The 20330-nt window shown below is 47.5% G+C and overlaps 1 protein-coding gene across 1 annotated transcript in view; it reads left to right on the forward strand.

Moving 5' to 3' along the window:
* The window catches only part of KSR1 (kinase suppressor of ras 1), a 52616-nt gene extending 33489 nt beyond the window's left edge, over positions 1-19127 (forward strand). Inside the window, exons 3-20 of the mRNA XM_065694293.1 lie at positions 4672-4819; positions 6752-7223; positions 8197-8201; positions 9693-9753; positions 9943-10026; positions 10601-10662; positions 10772-10878; positions 11037-11205; positions 12431-12472; positions 13153-13207; positions 13766-13811; positions 14025-14404; positions 15073-15169; positions 15712-15845; positions 16251-16382; positions 16670-16805; positions 17133-17266; positions 18862-19127. Of these exons, the coding sequence (XP_065550365.1) occupies positions 4672-4819; positions 6752-7223; positions 8197-8201; positions 9693-9753; positions 9943-10026; positions 10601-10662; positions 10772-10878; positions 11037-11205; positions 12431-12472; positions 13153-13207; positions 13766-13811; positions 14025-14404; positions 15073-15169; positions 15712-15845; positions 16251-16382; positions 16670-16805; positions 17133-17266; positions 18862-18940 (2343 nt within the window). The 3' untranslated portion in view covers positions 18941-19127. The remainder of the gene's footprint in view (positions 1-4671; positions 4820-6751; positions 7224-8196; positions 8202-9692; positions 9754-9942; positions 10027-10600; positions 10663-10771; positions 10879-11036; positions 11206-12430; positions 12473-13152; positions 13208-13765; positions 13812-14024; positions 14405-15072; positions 15170-15711; positions 15846-16250; positions 16383-16669; positions 16806-17132; positions 17267-18861) is intronic.
* Positions 19128-20330: the final 1203 nt, after the last annotated feature.

The following is a 20330-nucleotide window of genomic DNA, read 5'->3' on the forward strand; positions in this document are numbered from 1 at the left end:
CAGGCATGGGTTGACACTGAGAGACCATGGCAGATGGCTGTACTTGCACGGACTATGATCTAGTTGATAATTGATGGAGGAAAAGCATGGGCTTTATGTGTGTGCATCCTGACTTTGGTTGGGGGAATAGGAGAGGCAGATCTGCCTGAGCCTATCAGGTTTCCACAGCTGTATCCTCTCATCTTTCTCTGTCAGCATATCTGCATGAACAGACCATGAGGACTTTGGCTGTTTGGGGGGATTTCCATGGGCATGGCAGCAGAGGCTCTGGCTGGACTGCCAGATAGCAGGGACCCTGAATGTGCTAATTGTGTATATGCAAAGTAACTGTGTCCTGCAGGCTTCCTGGATCCAAAACTCCATCACTATGTTCCAGCTGAAGGCCCCTCCCCAGCATAAACAGCTCTTGGAAAATATTCTCTCCCACTGCCAGGGTTCCCTTTCCTTGCCAAGGGGTCCAACTGCCCCTCACAGCCTTGTCACTGTGAATCACTCATGGCTTGAGGTCAGTCTGAGGCTCATGGTACCCCTCAGGATCTGCAGTGAAATACTGCAACCTCTACATCTGCCTTCCTACAGAGCAGTAGTGACAGCAGCTCTCCTGGCCACAAAGAACAAACCAGACAGGAATGCCCTGTGACTGTCACCTCCTCTCCACCACCCATGGGGTGAGAGGTGGAACAGTCAGAAGGGAGAGACTGCATGAAACCATAGCCTGTGGATGCTCACAGCTTAATGCAAGCAAGAAATTCCATGAGAGACTTTCCAGAATGCCCACTAGATCTCCAGAAATAGCACAACGACGTTTCAGTACTTTCTCCACTGGCCACTAGAAAACTAGAGCAAAATAACAACTAGCAGGCACAAGATGTTCTAAGAGCATCCTTACATGCTTTGCTTAGAGCTATCAGTGGGAATTTAAGCACTTTATGTAATGGGCTTTCTCTTCTAGCATCTGCTGCCGTATGGGGAATGACTGGGAGGGAATGTATTGATTTAAGAGGAGGCATTTGGGGCCTTGACAACTACCCAGCTTCAGAGGAAGAGCTGTGTCTGCCAGGCTGAGGAGCAGGTCCGGTTGATGCTGCAGGCTGTGAGCAGCAGTATTAGATCTGGGGGCTTATCTGCAGGCTGGAATCTTTACCAAAAATAACCCATCCACTGAGGTAGATACCAGCATTTTTGCTGTGTTTCAGGGATTTAAGTTGGACACCAGACAAGATTAAAGACTCATGTGAACTCCTCACCCTGACTAATTGAGGCTAACCTTTGGATGGCTTCTTGCATACCCTGTGATTTACTTTTGTCTCTTTCAAACACATGTAGCATGACGTGCACTGTCTGTATGTCTGATAAGCAGGAGGGCTTTGTAGAAAAGTCCTCTTACCTGTTAGAGAGAGGAGTAATTTCCTGGCTTGGGCTTTCTAGCATCACCTCTGCTGAGCAATGTGTGGTGAGTAAGCCTTTAGCTTTTGCTGGCAGTTTCAAGGTGCTGAAGGACTGAAAGCAGGTTCTGTCTCTCCTGCTTTTTCTTTGTTCCTTTTTTAATCTGACCTAATTATTAGAGTAGTATCTGAGTATCTTTTAGCTTCCCCTGTCACTCTGCAGTCAAGGCGAAGGGTGCCTAGGGAGGTGGTGCTTGGCTTGGCCCTAATGCAAGCCTTTAAGCTGCATTTTTTTAAAGCCACAGCACCCATGAGGAAGCAGGTAGAAAGGGATCTGTTGGACCCACATTTCTCACCCTCAGTGCTGAAGATGGGGAGTAGCCTCCCTTTGCAAGTGCCCAGAATTCAATTTGCACTGGGGGCTTGGAGCCCACCACATGCTCCTCCGAGATGGACCCTGTTGTGGTGCTCTGAAGGGGACATTCATCCCCTCAACAGCTGAGCTGGAGCATCAGCATCAGCAGAACCTGTTTGAGGAGCTGCCTTGAGCTAGTGACCGTCACATTATCCCATTGGCCGAGGGGCTAACACAGAGCTAAAGCATATCAGGCCAATCTTGCAGGGATCAGGTTGACCAGTTTTATATTAAGCCACCACATATGTGCAGCACATGAGTGGCTGTTTAAAGAAAGCCTCTTACTTCCCCTCCCTCCCCCCTCTTCAAAGGCTTATTTCTTTTGTCGCGTGTCATGGGGGTTGGCAGCAGGTTCACAAAGTCTGAGTTTGCCCAGCTCAAGGTCACTGGGATTGTTTAAATATAATCTCCTTTTCTGTACTTATACTTTCCTACAACTTGCTGTTCTGTCTTGCTAAAATTAAACTGTTGAGCAATAGACCTGCCTGTGGTGGGAAAGCTTTGCTTTCCCCAGGAAAGCTTCGCCTCCTCCACTTCACTGAATGACTTACTAATAGTTCTAATAAGTTACTGGTTACACGTGTGTCATGCGAGGGATGAGGACGGGAGGTGATGCAGGGTAACGTGACTGGGTAGCTTGCACTGGGATCTGCAATGATGGTTTGAACACAGTGCCTACATCATCTGGGCTGTTTCCTTAGCGGGGGTGAGGAAATGTTTCAGGATAATTCAAGGACATTGCTGTAATCCCACTTACTCCAGGACCATGTAAAAGCATGAAATGGGATAAATGTTTTTGTAAGAAACATTGGCTTTCCCTCGTGCTTCCTAGGGAAACATTTACTCCCCTGCTCCAGAGCACAGGGCACTCATGGTCCTGTACAAAACTTTCTCACTGTATTACACTAAATCTCGCTTCGTGTTTCCCCCCCGTCACTGTCCCTTTTACAGCTGCTGGGGACGTCCTGCATCGAACCACCCTTGTGATACCACAGAACAAAGATGCCTCTGTCAACTGGGGAGAGGAATTCAGGGGGAGCTGGGGAAGTAGCTAACTGCAAGGCTTGCATTAACTCTGCTGTTATCAGCCCAGCTTGGTTGGAGCTCTGTGTGAGCAAACCGGTACTGGCTTGGTGCTGGAATATTTGAGTCATGGAAACCCATTCCAATTTCAAGTCAGATGATCTGAACCCCTGGGGGTTTTTGTCCTTTGGAGTGTAATATCAGGTTAGGGATCCCAGGAGGGCAGATTTTGCGCTGTGTTTTCACTGGAGTCTCTGTGCTTCCTGCATTTTATCCAAGTGGAAGTCATTCAGGAAGAAGCTTTTTGGGGACAGTTTTACTGCTGCTTCTTGGTGGTGAGGGTGTACAGAGAAATGAAATAATGATATCCAGCATCAGCTGGGGTATCTGTGCTTTTATTCTGCTAATACTAATTATAGAACAAGCAAATGTACCCAAACTTCACTGAACTCCAGCCCTGCTGTGGCCGTGCTTTGTGCTTACGGCTCATTTAAATTCCTGGCCTCTCCTCACGTCAGCTGTGTTGTGTTTCATCCGGTTCAGGCATGTGACAGAAGATGCAGGATGAGTTTCTCAGACTTCTGCCCTTTCTTAAGTTATTCTTTTTTCTTTGCTCCACGCAACAGTTACTAAAAATGGAAACTGTGTGATTCCTCTTTGTGTTACCACCTACAAAGCTCCCAAGGTTGGGGCTGTTCTAGCCCTGTCACAGTTAAAGTCAAAAGTCATGCGTCAGACCTCAAAGGCATGAGCCTGGATTAAGAAAGATGCAATTGTTAAAGGACATTCAACAACATTCAGACTTGATTTGCTGTCGGAAGTGGGGTTTGAGAATCTGGAGGATTTCAAGCCTTTTGTTTCTCCAGACAGCGAGACACACTTTTGAGCTTCCTCTTCAAATAAACGTTAAAACCCATTTAAATAGGGTTTGATTCCAGGAGTTGAAACTTTAGGAAAGAGGCCAGATCTTGTGAAATTTGTGATCTCACTGGGAGCAGGGAGGTTTGTTTAGGCAAAACTTTCAGGGAAATTCCTGGGTATCTGGGTTAAATATCCTGGTTTTGTTTATTAACCACAATTGCTGCAGCCTTACACTGGAAACCTTTGAATGGGGGAGGAGGGAGGTGACACAGCTCGGTTCTGTGTCAGGAAATACCACATCATTTCATGCTTTCCAGTCTCTTGTGTCTTTTGTGTCTGCCTGATCTACACCTTATCATTGTGGGGGCTTTGGTGTATTAAGATGTACAAGGAGTTCTGCACAAATATCTTTCCAAGCAAGATATGGGTAAGGCTGGTTCTCTAATGAAGGAAAAATTGCTTGAGGAGGAGGTCACTATCTCTTTGTCAAAACATTTCATTTTGTTAAACAAAATAAGTCATTTTCCTCACTGCTTTTACTTGTCACTTCCCCACTGAAAAGCCAAACATCTTTATCTGACATTTTTCATGTTTTAGGCCTGTTTTGTTTCTAACTGCTACTTTCAGTTAAAAAGTTATGCTTTCAAAAATACTGAGGGAAGACTTTCCACAAGGGGAGAAGAATATTTCCATCGCCCCCAATCCTAACTGAAACACCAGAGAATGACCACAATGCCCTAGTGATACAGAGCAGGCTTCAGCAAATGCCTGGTCTCTCGTGATGCAGAGGGGAGAGGGAGCTGAGCACTGCTGAGATCTCACTGACCTGGTGATCCTCAAGAGATACACTACCAAAATGAGTAAACCATGAGTCAGATCAGGCAGTGAGACAGTGGCACTATTTAAAGGATATCAGAACAACATGTGACAGCCTTATATATGTGTATTAAATATATATATATAAATGCATCATCTTATTTTCTGCAGAGGATACCAGAGGAGCTGACCTTAGATGCCTTACTAGAAATGAATGAGTCAAAGGTGAAAGAAACAATGAAGAGATGTGGTGCCAGAGATGAGGAATGCTCCCGGCTCAATGGGGCACTGAGCTGCTTACGGAAGGCAACTGAATCAGGTACAGCCTGGCTTGTTGTGCTGTGGCATTAGCTTTTCAGCAACCCAGCACCCTCCTGCTTCCTTTGGTATGAGACAATCTGCAAAGTCCTCTAGACAATGTCTCTGGGCATATTCTGTAACCAGGCTCTTGGATGTACATGAAGTTGCAGTGATCAAACTCCTCTAGAGCTGTAGATTTGATTTGGTTTTGACAGCATGTCAAATAAATAACGAAATGAAAATAACTATGTAGAAATATCCTTTCCTACTCAATAGACTATATCCTTATCCCCTCTCTGTTCAGAGTTGTGTCTAATGCTCCAGTTAACCCCCCATCATTCATATCCTTGACCTAACGAATACAACCAGTTTTCTTGTAGGTAATTCTCTCCCCAGATATTGCCAGCTCAGAGGGAAGGTGTAATTCTGTTTGATATTACTTTGCTCAGAAGCCTGATTACTGTTCAGCTCAATGCTTTGGAAGAGAAAAACATTGCTCCGACAACCCTTTGTGACTGTGTAGTGTACAGTGTGCAAGTTGATTCACTTCTCTTTAAATCCCCTTGCCTCCTGCTATTGTTCTTTGACTGCTAGAATTGATAGAATTGTTAGCCAAATTCCAATTGCAGATTCAAGAGCTAGAGAGAATCCTGATTTACCTTGAAATTATGGGAAGCAGGGTACTGTGTAATCAGAAATGCATGTGTTCAGCAGGCAAGTGGATCTGACAAAGTTATTTAAGATCAGGCTCAAGATTCCCAAGGTGCTGCATCACCATCTTCCCTGTCACCTTCCCCAGGCTATGTTCAAAGGCATTGTAAAATCTGTTTGTACAGAGAGTTTCTCACAGCTCACTGGTACTAATGTACATCAGGTCTTTCTCCATAGCAGTTACCAGTCTGTCACTGCAAGCTGGTGTTTCCTGTTGGTATTATGACAGTTCGTCCCATTTGCAAATCAGAAAGATTAGTTAATGGAAAAGTCAGCAAACAGACCAGTTTCAGATTTCCTTTTTTCTAATCTTTTCTGTCCTGGGTTGTTAAATCTTTCCCATCCATACTGTGGCAAAACCAGCCGTGCTCAGAGGTCGTGGCATTCACTCCTCATAAAGAAGAGGTAGTTTTTCAGTTCCAGGTATCTGATCTCTTTACAGCCACTGACTGGTCAACAGGACATCAGGCCCTGAAGCTTTGACTTTTCACCTTGGTTTAAGTCATTAGGGACAGAGAGTTATCCTGATGAATTAAGCCTCTGAAATTATCCCAATAGTCTGTGCATTCCCACTTTGCTGCCTCCGAGCCTTTTTTTTCCCCATTTATACCCAAAACTGGTCGACAGGTTGTGCTGAGCTATTCAGAACTGCAGTGCTAGGCAGTGCAGGAGGCAGTATGGGCCATGGCAAAGGGAGAGAGAAGTGGCCCAATGAGTATGAGGAGTTCCTGCATGCTCCTTATTTCCAGTCTAATGGTCTTTCTCAGTTTAAGTGGTATTTAGCACTTCTGTTGGCTAATAGAAAATAGTCTCCTCTCTTTACCAAAGACCAGTCTAAAAGCAGAGGGGGTACTCAATTGTCTACACAGATTAGTACCAAATCCACACAGGTTTGCAGTGGGATGTGGGTGCCTGTTTTATGAAGGTATGTATATCCCAAATGCTTCAATAGGCCCAGTCTGTTAAAACTCACCCCATCTTAGAACACAGAACCTGATTTTAGCCTTTGAGATACACAACTACAGACTGGAAAGAAGGGTAGTGGCTGCCATTCCTGTTTTAAAGGCTGCTGGAGCTGATGGGTATCAGGAAAGGAGAAATTAAGCTGGCACCTTGGCTGGGTACAACACAGCGGAGAAAAAAGAACACCTTATAGCCCAAAGCAGCAAGATATGGTATGTGTATATAGGTTGGCTTTTCTTTCTAACCAGTCACTAACACTGCTGTGGTTGGTGAGCAGGCGGGGAGCTCAGGGATGATGTGCTGATGAACCTCTCTGAGGCGCGCCGAGAGAACAGCACCACCAGCACCACCGAGTCCCCCGGCCCCGCTGCGCCCACATGGAGCCCCTCTGCACTGCACCCTCCCAAGGGCAACAGCCAGCAGCCACGCTCTGTGTCAGTCTCTACAATCCCAGCTTCAGACTCTCTTGCCTCCAGTCACGGACCTTCTATCTATGCAGAAAACCTCCTGGACCCTTTTGCATTCCCTGCACACAGTGGAAGGTTAACGCCAAGGACTCCTCACAGCATCACCATCACCCCTCCAACCACTCCTCAAACCAAGCGGCGGCACAAGTTGAAGCCCCCACGGACTCCTCCTCCCCCTTGCAGGAAGGTTTTTCAGCTGCTACCTAACTTCCCAACCCTCACAAGGAGCAAGTCCCACGAATCCCAGTTGGGGAACAGGATAGATGAAGTTCCTCCAATAAAGTAAGCATGACACTTCCTCCTTCCCCACAGGCACTGGTGGGTGTGTTACACCAAAGGGCATTCAGTGCTCCAGTTCTGACTCTCTGAAAGAGTTGCCTTGTCATGGTTTCACTGTAGTCTGAGAACCTGTATCAGTGGGATATTCTAAGATAACCACAAAACCTGCTTGTTAATGGTGTTCTTTACTTTACTTGAATTCATTTGAAATTGCACCTGCTGGGGAGGTTGGGGTGGCTGCTGCTATTTAAGGGCCCCAACCAGTTTTCCTGAAGTATCTAATAGCCAATTCCAGGTATTAGAATTCTCTTCTGTCTTAAAAAGTTCCTCACAGTTCAGGTATCAGTGGTTGGTATCCTTTTATGTTTTTATATTAAGGTTTATCTTAGCTGCTAGTGTGAGCTTTCAAACACATTTATGACATTGTTATAGCTCCATAACAAGGCAAATGGTCTTAGGCAGCACCATCTTATGGACTGTGCCAGGCTTTGAGATACACTTTTTTTGTGTAAGTAGGATGGAGTGTATTAATCCAACATGTAACAACTGGTTGAAGCAGGGAAAGCAACGTACCTTCCAGAGACTCTGCCCACCCCAAAACATCAGAGACTTAGGTCAGCATCCGAATTCTGCAGCAGGCACTGGGGCATTACAACTTACACTAGCACTTTGACCACCTGAAAGAATTCACAGAGCCTGTTCCACTCAGGACCCTTTCGCCCAAATTACATTCTCATCTGCATGACACAATTCAGGTGTGCTCTTTACACTGCCCTCACAGGCTGGAGCTCTGCCCAGCAAAGACAGCCCCTTGTAGGCAGGAAAACACTGGCTATGCGGCAACTTCAGGAGCCAAAATCAGAGATCTTTGTAAACCTAACATTAAAAGCTGCAGGAAAGAGTTTCTGCTCTAGCAAAGTGTGTATCCTGTCACATCACTGTCAACGTCTAATAAATCTGTATTTTTTCTCTCTAGGTTCGGTAAGAGATTTTTACAGGGCTGTCTTCATTTCATTGTGAGAGAGAAGACCCTGTCCTGTCAGCTCTCTGGGATCATCCCTGTGCAGCCGCTGGAGGTCCTCAACAGGGCCTTCTGTCTCAGGGCTGCTGTTAACTCTAGCAGGAGCTTGGCCTACTGGAGATCTGCGGGATATTCACATGGTCTTTTCTGTACCTGGTATCTCTTCAGATTACGAGAACAAAGAAAAGGAATACTGATGTTTAAAGGGCTAAAGCAAGGGGTTTGGGTGTAGATGCCTGTCTGTGACTTCAGACAGCTGTTATCGATGCCTCTTGGTACTAGAAATAACTTCAGACCAAACTGTTTGGTATCTCTGTATATTCATTGCCAAGTATCTCTGTAATGAAATTAGACAGTTATGCCTTTTGAGAAACACTTCAGCATGTGCTTAAATGTGGGATGCTCCCCTGATGCTGAGTCTGTTCATGTGTTTAATAGTTTAGTGGTTTTGTGTTTTTATCCAGTGACATATTAATGCCATTCAGTACTGTAGCTAACCTGATTTGACCATGTGTGTCCGTCTCAGACACAACCTGTAACCTTGGAAGCTAATGTAGAGATATGCGCCTCTTGGATTTAGCCATCTTAACTGGTGTATTATAATTAATTCAGATGATTCTGCAGTTGGATGGCCACACTAGATACTCCTTAGAAAAGCAACTTCCAGCCTATTCTAAGATGCTGAAGGCCACAGATGCCTTTAAAAGTTTACTGGAATAACGATAAGAAAGAATCTGGTGCCATCTAGGGTCAAATAAAGAGACTGGCTTTTTGTAAGCACTAACAGTGTCCAGCCTTGAAGCTGTGTTGATGCTTACAGAGTTGAGTTTCCTCCAGATTTGCAACATGGCTGTAGATTTAATTCAGGAAAGATGCCAGAATCTAAATATTGGGGGGGGGGGGGGGGGGGGGTTAGGAAGTGATGTGGTGTAACCACTGCAGTGCTGAGCTGGCGTTCTGAGGTCTGCACTTCCAGCTGCTGGAGTGATCTCACAGAAATCTGTTTATTCTTCTGGGTCACACTGGCCCTGTCTATAAAATGGAGTGTGTAAAAGAATACTGTGAAGTGTACTGACACTGCATGAGAGCTGGGTGATGGTATCTGTGGTAAACCAGTGGGGAATAAAACCTGACTTTCCACTTTAAGAATGGGCTAGACCTAATCAGATGGACTCTGTAATCCCTACATGTAAAACACAATGATTGAACTAAAAAAGAAAGGAAGAATTATGATCCCACAACCAAATCTGATCTTACATTGCCTCCATGTGAGAACAAATACCAGAGCAGGATCTGGTAGTTGCTTTGCAGCAGAAGGCAAAGCGATCTCAGCTGTGCTATGTTGTGGCTACGGGTCCTTATCTATGACAGCGATCGCTTTGTTTCTGTCTAGACTGGTAAGCACACTTGTGAGTGATGCTTCCCTAAACCATCCTTTTGTTCTCCACCAGAACTCTCCCAAGGATCCCCTCAAACGGTACGAAGAGACTTTGGCTTAGCTGTAACACACAGGTAAGCAACAGGCTGTGGGAGAGAGAGAAGTTTGAAGTTGGGTCAGTTGCCTCATTTGTCAACTTCAGCCTTAAGTATGCATTTCAGCTTCATTTCTAAATCAGTCCAGCCTGTCTGTCACTAGCTACAAAGCTTAATTTTCTTTTAAGCATGAGTTAATACAATTTTTCCCCTCTTGTCTCTATTTAGGTTCTCTACAAAGTCTTGGTTATCTCAGATTTGCCAAGTCTGTCAGAAGAGCATGATGTTCGGGGTGAAGTGTAAGTACTGCAGGTGAGCACACAGCAATCATCTTCAGAAGAACTTTGCATGTGATTCATTAAAATTTGCCAGTAGCACATGTCCCTTGATGTGCTGCGCCCTTAGCAGTGGCATTGTTTTTTCAGTGAGCTTCTTAACTGGCAAAGGGAGGCTCTGGCACAACTTACACTTTGGGCTGGAAGCCTGACACATGGATGAACTAAATTCAGCTCCCTGCCACAGGCTTCCTACCTGATCATGGGCAAATCTTGCACTGGGAGCTGGATACCTAAATAACAGTGAGGATTTTAGTCTTCTGTCTGGGTTGTTAGTCCAGAGCACTGAGATTTAGTGCTTGACTGTAGCTGGATGACTGTCAGTGAAGGTAACTGCATTAAAAATAAATCAGATGCTAAGATATGTATATGGCTTTCATTACCCTAATGACACACATTATAGGATTCCTCGTATAAATGCATGCTCCTCTGCGGCCTGGAGCATTCCAGAACTCCCTCTGAGATTAGCATAAGAATTACAAATTAAGGGTAGGCTTCCTCTTCTGGGGAAAGAACAAGTTGCTACTTAACATGTAATGTATCTCTTTCAGATTAAAATGTCACAACAAATGTACTAAAGAGGCACCTGCTTGCAGAATCTCCTTCCTTCCCAGTAAGTAATTTTCTGCAAGTTCTTAGCATTTCAATGTAATTGATGGTATCACAAGAATTAAAAAGTCTGATTAAAGCTTTTTTCCTTCCTTCTCCCACCTGTTTTTCAGTAGCAAAAATAAGAAGAACAGAGTCTGTCCCTTCTGATATCAATAATCCAGTAGACAGACCAACAGAACCACAATTTGGAACTCTTCCCAAAGCACTAACTAAGAAGGTACATGGTGACTACAGTGTGTCTGGTGTCTGTAATAAAACTGCTGTGCCTGAGGCTGGGACAGCTTTCCTTTCCCTGATGTTCAGTAGACATTGAGGGCAATTCTGTCTTTCTTTGTTTTTATTGTCTCCTCATGAGTGACTTCCTTTACTTTACAGGAGCATCCACCAGCAATAAACCATCTGGACTCCAGCAGTAATCCTTCTTCTACAACCTCATCCACACCCTCTTCTCCGGCCCCATTCCAGTCTTCCAACCCTCCCAGCGCAACACCTCCCCCAAACCCCTCTCCTATGGGCCACAGGGATGGACGCTTTAACTTCCCAGGTAAACATACCTTTTCAGGAGACCCCTACCAAGATTAGAAAGGCCTCTATATAAGCAGAGATTGCTAAGATTTCATAGGCAGTGGCGGGTTTCTGAATGCATGGTTGTGTCTTAAGCAAGGTTTGAAGTTGTATTTTGTTACCTGATAAAAGAAAATGTCTATTTTTACAAGTTTATAAGTGGTACCAACAAGATAACTTTGCAGGAGACAGGTTATTGAGGAATGTTTGCAGCTTTCTTAAACGGTTTGATTTCCTCCTTTTTTGAAAAGGACTAAAAAAACCCATTATATTCTTTCTCCTCCCTTCTCTCACTGTGCTGTGAAATGCATGCTGCCTGCTGTGCTGGTCACCAGAGGCTTTAAATCCTAAATTGATTGCTAGAGCAAAACATACAGATGCGAACCTGAGTGAATTACTTTACCAGTCCCTTCCAAAAGATAACCAGCAACAAGCACTCAATTTTAAACCACTGACATACACATATGGTGGAGAAGAATTGACCCTACCTGCTTCACAAATGAGGAACCCAATGTGCAGTCTTTAACAGTCGATAGAGGCCAGATCTCTTGACAAGGGCAAAGATTTACATCATGAGAATAAATTTAATCCCTTTGATCTGGAAACTGAGCAGCATGTGACTTTGTAACTGCTCTGTCTAGCCTTCAACACTGCTGTATCTTGCGTCAAGCTTTTGATCTGTGAGTGGAAGTTGCTATTTTAGCTTAGAAGGAGCAGAAGTGGAGCCAGTTTAGTACAAAGATTCTACTGCAACTACTTTATATTGGGACATTCTGCTCTAATTCGCTGAAATGCAGAGAACTGTTTGCAGATGGCTCAAGAGCTTCAGCTGCTCAGGGTGCACCTCTGAAAAGCTGAAGACAGGAGAGGGCATCAAAGCACCAGCCTTTAGCATCCCTGGGTCCCTCAACTTGCCTCTGCCACTTAAGTCTGAATGTGTTGTTTCCCCACCAGACTGCTTATTAGCTCTCATTTGACAAGTGTCATCTGTTGTAGTCTTCCCAAAATGCATGTGCTGGAATTCACCCCCTCAAGCAGGCTGATAATCTACTAATCTGTTTCCCAGCCCTGAGCTGGGACTAATTCATGGAATGCATTTGGAGCACTCTCTGATGATCCTCTAACTTGTTTGTGTTGTTTTTTTCTCCTGGTATTTTTTATTTGCTGTTCTTATTTGTTTTTTTTTTTAACAATTAATCCAAAAGCTGCCTACTACATTCAGCACAGACAACAATTCATCTTCCCAGGTGAGTTGATGGGGTTAATTCTACTAACTAGCTCCTACTGCCAAAAAGTAACTTGGTTGTAAACTTTGCATGCAGCCTGAGAACAATAATTCTGCTTTTAAAAAGAGTATCTAAACCGGTTCAGACTTTTTCTTATCTCAGGATGGAATTCAGGGCCCTCTCTCCTAACAGGAGGTACTGATGTGATTTACGTACTCAGGTGAAACTCTGAGTTGGAAAACAGCTTTCTGCTGAGGGGTTCTATACACAGCAGTGTTCTTTCTTTCAAAAGGCTCACTTTTAGGGGTTTGTATCTAATATAAAAGGACCCTGGGCAGACTGGGTGCATTTGGAATACAGGACCTGCAGTACAGATGCATTCATGCAGCCTAGTTCTGTGAGGACTTATGTATTTCTGATTGAAGGCCTTTGAGCAGTTCACAGACAAGGACTCGAAAGGCATTACAGATCAGTAGGTGAATGGGAGGAAGACTGGGCTTGATCAATATACAGGCACAGAGGTACTAGGAAAGGTGAGCACAGTTTTAACTGAATAAAAGGATGAAATCATATCATCTGTGTCTGAGTTTACTTTCTGAGTCCTGAATAAGCAGCAAGTAATCACAACTGCAATGTTAAAACTTCAATCTATAGGAGATTAAAGTGTAAAATATATATCATACATGTTTCTACTTCCCCAGAAATTCCCAGTCCTGCCCAGACAGCACAGCCTTCAGAAACAGCCACAGACACTAAGTAAGTACAGCCCTAAATTCTTCTCTTTGCACAGCAGTTGCCTGATGATCTCCAGATGTGTCTGACAGCTCTGTGTTATGTCCAAAACTGAACTTATCGGAGAACTCCCAGGGTATTTAACTAAAAGAGATGGCACACTTGGCTGCCAGCAAACATCTTTTCAAGGATCTGAATTCTATGGCATACAAAAGATTTTAGCCTGCATTGCCAGTGCTCACAATCACTTCTCTGATCTATGCCTCAGTAGCATGAATGGGAATATCCATTACCAGAACACATTGTAGTAATGTAGCCATGCCCTTGCCAGATCAATTCCTACCACTTAATAACTGAAAATCCCGTCAAAGTCTTTGTCCCTCATTTGCTAAAGTAACCTTACAAAGTCCTTATCTGTTAAATGGAGCAGTAATTGTGTTTTTCTCTGAGCTCTGATGCTGTCAAGATCTGTTCTCCATTTGCTCCCTTCACTCCACTAACAGCACATGTAGCAGCCCACTCTTCTGACTCGGGTGGATATGCAAACGTTGTTTTCACTGTAATCCTCTCTTCTCTTGTCAGTGCTGATCAACAGCCAGGCACACATGGAGTTGAATGTGAAGCAGAGGTAGGTTTTTTTCTGGTTTGTCCCTCACTTTTCTACAAATTCATCTCCATGTGGGATGAAGCCTTTCTTGTCTGCACCTGCACACAGACATACAGATGTCGGGTGCCTACATCCAGCCCCTGAGGTTCTCTCAGAGCAGCCTGTGCTGCTGGTCTGCTACTGCCCCTCAGAGGGGGCTCTCAGCATGTGTTTCCTTTCTGTGTTTGTGAGCAGGTGGAGGAACCAGAGGCTAATAAATCAGACCCTGAAGATGACGAGGATGAGGTGGAGGATCTGCCAAACAGACGGCCCCGCTTGCAAGGGATGATTTACCGCAAGCCCAGCCAGACCAGCGTGTACCTGCAGGAGTGGGACATCCCCTTTGAACAGATTGAACTGGGGGATCCCATTGGCCAAGGGCGGTGGGGGAAGGTCTACAAGGGGAAGTGGCACGGGGAAGTGGCCATCCGGCTGCTGGAGATAGATGGGAACAACCAGGATCATCTCAAGCTCTTTAAGAAGGAGGTGATGAACTACAGACAGACCCGGCATGAGAACGTGGTGCTTTTCATGGGAGCATGCATGAACCCCCCTCATCTAGCAATCATTACCAGGTAAGGATAGAGCAGCATAGTAGTATTTTAATATATATGTATTATATAAGCTAATATTTATTCTTTATATATAAAAAGAACCCTCTCACTGTCAGGAGGTGGCAGACACACAGGCTGCGTTGCTCAGTTTTGGATACGAGCGTTGTCTCCTTTTAGGGAACACACAATATTTTTTGCCAATTTTCGTTTTCTTTTTGAATTCTTAAATAATAAAATCCAAAATGTAGGAGGAAAAAAATTTGGAACAGGCTGTTCCTCTGCCATCTCCTTCCAAATGGTTCCAGTGCAGCAAAGTGACAACAAAGCAGTGTGTGAGGCTGGTAATGCACCAGTTACCTTTTCTGTTCCTCTGAGGGACACTTGGCAGCAATGGTGCTGGTTTTGTCCCCTCCTTTATTTCCAGTATTTAGTTGAGATGAGGATCATTTAGCTCCTAAATGCTTTTTGGAGTGTTCCTGTGAATTTATGTAAGGCCAAGGGCATTATGTAATTTATGTGAGGCCAAAGGCACGCCACTCTCCTAGTCCAAAAGGTGATTCTGAGCAGTGGAAGAGCACTGCGATTCTGTCACCATGATAAGAAACCCAACTGAACATCAGTATTACCCTTTTATTTCCCTCCAGCATCTTAAAGACCTTTTTCAGGATTGTTGTTCCTCTTTCCTGTAGCTTCTGCAAAGGAAGGACACTTCACTCGTTTGTGAGGGACCCCAAGATATCCCTGGACATTAACAAAACCCGGCAGATAGCACAGGAGATCATTAAGGTAAGAGATGTGATGCTTTGGTGCAGAGCAGAGGGGAGCAGTGAAGGAAGGTGTGTGGGGCAGGGTTCCTCCTGGTCCCCCTCCTCTGTCGGTAGCTGCAGCTGAGCTGATGCGTTCAGGAGCAGATGGCGTTTCCTGCCAGAGCTGCACAGTCTGTTCTGGGCTTTCAATATTGCTCAACTGAAGAAGCGTTTCTAAAGCTGCCGGTTTCTTTTCTGGCAGAAACATGGTGTGAATTCAGAGAGCAAACTCTGTCATCTGACACACGCAGACTTCGGAGCTGTGAGGTCCACAGCCCCTTAATGCTCCAACTAAGGGTACCCCTCCCGCAGCCTTGCTACACAGAGGATGCAAAGCAACTCCGAGCACTACAGAGATCTGCTCCCTTGCACCTTTGCTGCTGTGTCCCCACTTACAATTCATCATTTATGCTGGAGCAGGGAGGGTCAGTGTGTGCTACAAAGCAAAGCATGGGCAGAGTTAGCAGCCTGTAAATAGCAATAGTACAATTAAAAGTTTCTGTCTCTGCATGCGTTTGCCAGGGCATGGGCTATCTTCACGCAAAAGGCATTGTGCACAAGGATCTGAAATCCAAGAATGTTTTCTATGACAATGGGAAAGTTGTGATCACTGACTTTGGATTATTTGGAATTTCGGGTGTGGTTCAGGAAGGAAGGTAAGTGGGGGTTTCAGTGCTGGGTCTGCTTCTGGAATGATAAATAATGGTCAAATAGGGAAACAGTTACAAGTGAGGAATGTCAGTTGCTTTGGGACATACACAGTTCTGGAATACCCTTTGTTTTCTTTTTCTAAGCAGAGTTCTTGCTACAGTTCAGTAGAGCTCAGGACTGGGGAGTTCTGTGTGGATTAGGACTCAGAACGCAGACAAACAAACCTAACCTTAAGCCCCAGAATGAGCTGGGGAGCCAGGCTGACACATGCATGGGTTTTAATATGGCATTAAAATGGGAAATGAAATGTCAGCAAACACATTTGAGTGACTGAAGCCCAGACATTAGGTGAGGCACAGATCTGGGCTGTGCAGCAGTGTTTCAGTGCCACTTCTTTCTTTGGAACTCAGGAGGGAGAATGAACTGAAGCTGCCTCATGACTGGTTATGTTACCTGGCCCCCGAGATTGTTCGTGAGATGGCGCCTGGGAAAGATGAGGACAAGCTGCCTTTCTCCAAAGCAGCAGATATCTACGCCTTTGGGTAAGAAAGGGACACCTGGGAATGCCATGGGAGCTTCCCCAGCGAGATCCGTTCCAGGCTGAGCCCGCTGGGTCAGCCGTGCTTTGCTCACGCTCGGGATTCCAGTGAGGATGCATTTTCCTCACCTACTACAAAAGCCACAAGCAGGAGGTGCGTGGGGGGGGGTGGGATTTGCTGCTCAGCCTCAGACACCTTCCAGAGCCTGGCTGAAGGAACGGGAGCAGTGGCAGGGTTTGCATCTTTCCCTGACGAGCAGGCAAAGGCTTGATCTGCTGCTGGTGTTGCAGGACCGTGTGGTATGAGCTGCAAGCAAGAGAGTGGCCTTTCAAGACCCAGCCTGCCGAGGCGCTCATCTGGCAGATTGGGAGTGGCGAAGGGGTGAAGCAAGTCCTTGCAACTGTCAGCTTGGGGAAAGAGGTCAATGTAAGTACCTTGGTTGCAGGAATCCTGCCACAGAGCTATTGATCGGGAAAGAGGGGGCTGCTTAAAGAGACTTACTCAGAAGTCTAATGATAAAAGGCAGGGGAGATACAGATTAGAATGGACACCAGGTTAGGTACAAGCCTCTGCCCCTGACTGCCACACAGAAGTGGGCATCCACCGCGATACTGCTGGATTGTAAGAACGCCCCAGCCCTCTATTAAACAGTATCTGTGGCTGGGCTGGTGCCAGCCAGCGCTGTCAGCTGCTTGCTCGGCAGAGCTGGCCTTGACCCGACTGGAGATCATGAGGCACAAATACCCTTTGCAGGAGATCCTCTCGGCGTGCTGGTCCTTTGACCCCTGCGAGAGGCCGAGCTTCACTGTCCTCATGGATATGCTTGAAAAACTGCCAAAACTGAACCGTCGGCTCTCCCACCCGGGGCACTTCTGGAAGTCTGCTGAGTGAGTATTGGCTGCTGTGAGCACATCCCTGCTGCTCGGTTTGCTAACTGCTATTTCTGGGCTTTCCTTTGCCTTCCTGGGGGCTGGCAAGCCTCTGACGGGCCGGTAGCAGTGTGCTGTTCTGCTTTTGAGGTGCCAGGAAGCTAGGACACTGAGCTGGCATGCTTCAGGCAGTTCATTTCCTACTTTAACGTATTCACCTCCCTCCTCCAGTAGATTATTTACCCTGCTTTATGTTTGGTTTTGGAGAGGATCTACCAAGAGCATTGCAAAGGGCCCACACTGCCCCCAGGGTCGTTAGAATTTCCCCTGTGCTGTGGTGCTGAGGAAGGGAAGGACCAGAGGACGTGCCACTATTTCCCTTTGAAGTTATTTCTGCCTGGGTGACAAACTGAGCCCCCCCCCAGGCGGTTCATGGCAATTCACACACATTCCTGCTCCTTCTCTGCTCAAAGCCCTTAACACAGAGAAGCACTTGAGGTGTCAGTATCAGTTATCAGCATTAGTTACTGCCCAGTGAAATGAGAGTGCAGCAGCTCCGCTGCTGTTCAGCTGCCTTACATTGGGGTCACACCTGGGAGGAGGCTCAGGTTCCAGACCCACAGAAGATGCGTTCACCTCCCCTCTGACAAACATGGCACTAACCCCGCGCTGAGCTCCACCGTAACCTTTACAATAGCTCTCAAGGACTTGCTTTAAATAACTGGAAACTAACTCTCATGGTGTCTTTTTCCCTTCCCTCCCATATTTCTCTGTAGGTTGTAGCTACTGGTGCAATAACGGGCTCCAACTTGCATGTTTCCATGTGTTGTATCCTAACCGGCAACTCGGACAATCACCTTCCATTGCAAAACCAACCCACGAAATTAACCCGGACATAACCCACACTGATCTGAGCTCCTCCTTTTCTGCCTTTCCCGCTGGGTGTGGGCTGCTCGCTTCAATAACAGCTCCTGTCTGCAAGAGGCCACTGCCTAACACCGCGGCACCGCTCCAGCGGGCGGCCACTGGCCCTGGGCAGGGGCTCGCGAGCGCGTGGGCCTGACCCGGTGCTGCGTGTCCTGCCCAGCGGGGGGGGTCCTGAGCCTGGGGTCACTTGTGCAAGTCTCATGGGGCAGAGGGGCACTGGTGGCGTGCATGGGTCAGCAGGGCTCAGCTGCGCCGCTGTGTGAAAGAGGAGGAAAGCGAGAGCACCCTTCAGGTCCTCCTCCTCCCCTTGCTCTGGATCTTAGGTTTGCTTCTGTTCACATCCCTCCGCAGCAAACCCCTGCCCTAACGCCTGGGGCTGTGCAGAGGCGCAGGTAACGCAGCAGCCTCTAGAAAAGCTCTGCTTCCCTTCGGTACCAATTCATGATTCGAAAACCACCGTGTCCTGGAGGGGAGAGGATGGGGCTGAGGAGAGCGTGCCGGGAACCAGAGAGGACAAACAAGGGCAAGGGTTTGCTGCTTAATTACTTAAGCCTCTTTTGTGGCCAGTCTGGAGTTGTACAGGATCAGAACCTAACCCCTCGTAGTTCCTGTTATAGGGCCGTAGCTTGGTGAGAAAACCAAAGTAAGTGACTTTCCCTCCCTTCTCCCCTCCCCGCTCTCTCCAGCATTAACAGTAGCAAAGTTGTCCTGCGCTTTGAGAGGTTTGGGTTGGGAATCCTGGAACCCAGTCACCAGAAGCTGTAGCGGTCGCTGGCCCCGCTGCTCCCGCCCGTGTCCGCACTCGGCCCCGGCGGCCCGGCCCTGCCCGAGCACCAGCGGTTGTGGAAGGAATGTTTACATGGATCTTTGTGTGAACTCTATTTTTTTAAGCACAATAAAGCAGTGAATCCGGTTGAACCGCGGCCGCGCTCCAGCAGCGCCCAAACCAGAACCGCTTCGAGTTCCTTGGGGGGTCCGCGGTGAACGGCAGCGACCTTCTGCCTTCAGAGCCCTTGGTGTCCCCAGGAGCAGGGAACGGGCTCACTGCAGCACCAGGGCCGGAGGCCAGGCCTGCACTTCCCTTTCGTTACGGTAAAACTGGAGCTCTTGCAGTGGGGCTTGCCCAGGCGGAGCCCCAGTGAAACTGCACAGGACCCCTGCGGGCAGGAAGGGTCACGCCTGGCTCTGAGGGCCTGACCCGACCCAGCCCAGCTCAGAGTGCGTCAGGGTGATTTGAAGACCCCCCCATGCCCTCTCCAGGGCACGAGGTGGAGGTTACGAGCGAGGACGGGTCATGAGGGGTCCCTGGAAGTCCGCAGGTTCCATTTCTCCAGCAGCACTGGCACATTGCACCCCCCCCCACACACCTTTCGCCATGGGGGCTGCACGGGGGCAGCTCTAACCCCATGGTGCAGGGAAGGCGGCAGGCACTCGGTGGCAGGCGGGTGCCTTGTAGGAAATTCAATGGCAAGGAAAGCCCTGGGCTGTGCTGGGCAGAGCTGCCCTGCCTTGGGCAAGCCAGGAGCGCTCCCACGAGTGCTCTGGCAGTGATTTTGTTCCATGTCCCATACAAAACACGGGTTTGGTGGTAGCAGGCGCTGCTTCTGCCCTCCCTCCTCTCCCCATTGTTACAAACTCCGCCCTGCACCCCCGTGTGTTCAGCCTTCAGCACCTTGTTCTCCAGCCTTGCTCCTGTTTGTCCTCTCAGTAGTGCTGTGTCAGCAGTTTTAAGCTGTTGTTTGCCCAGTGGGGCCCTGCTTAAATCCCAGCAGCACCCCCAAACCTAAGCCAGGAACCCTCCTGGGCTTCCCCCTGCTCCTGCCGCGGGTGCTGGGCCTGCAGCCACAGCTCTGAGCACGTCCCGGGGGGCAGCAGCCCCCGTGTGCTCCTCACCGCTGCCCTGGGGAGCCGGCACTGCCCGGCAGGAAACAGTCAACAACGGGCACGTGGACGCTGGAGCTCGGCCCTCCTCGGCTGCTGCACCCACGGGCAGGAGCCTCGCTGGGGGAGCAACGGAGCCTTGGTTTGCTCCCGAGGCTGTGCCTGGTGGGGAGCAGGACGGGCAGCGCTGCTCCGGAGCCCCATTAAAGCAGGGTAATTAAAGCCCAGCCAAGCCCCATCACTGTTTGCCCTTCCGGGCCTGCCCTCGGGGGTA

Source organism: Lathamus discolor, chromosome 14 (genome assembly GCF_037157495.1).
Source record: "Lathamus discolor isolate bLatDis1 chromosome 14, bLatDis1.hap1, whole genome shotgun sequence".
In the NCBI taxonomy this organism is placed as follows: Eukaryota; Metazoa; Chordata; class Aves; order Psittaciformes; family Psittacidae; genus Lathamus; species Lathamus discolor.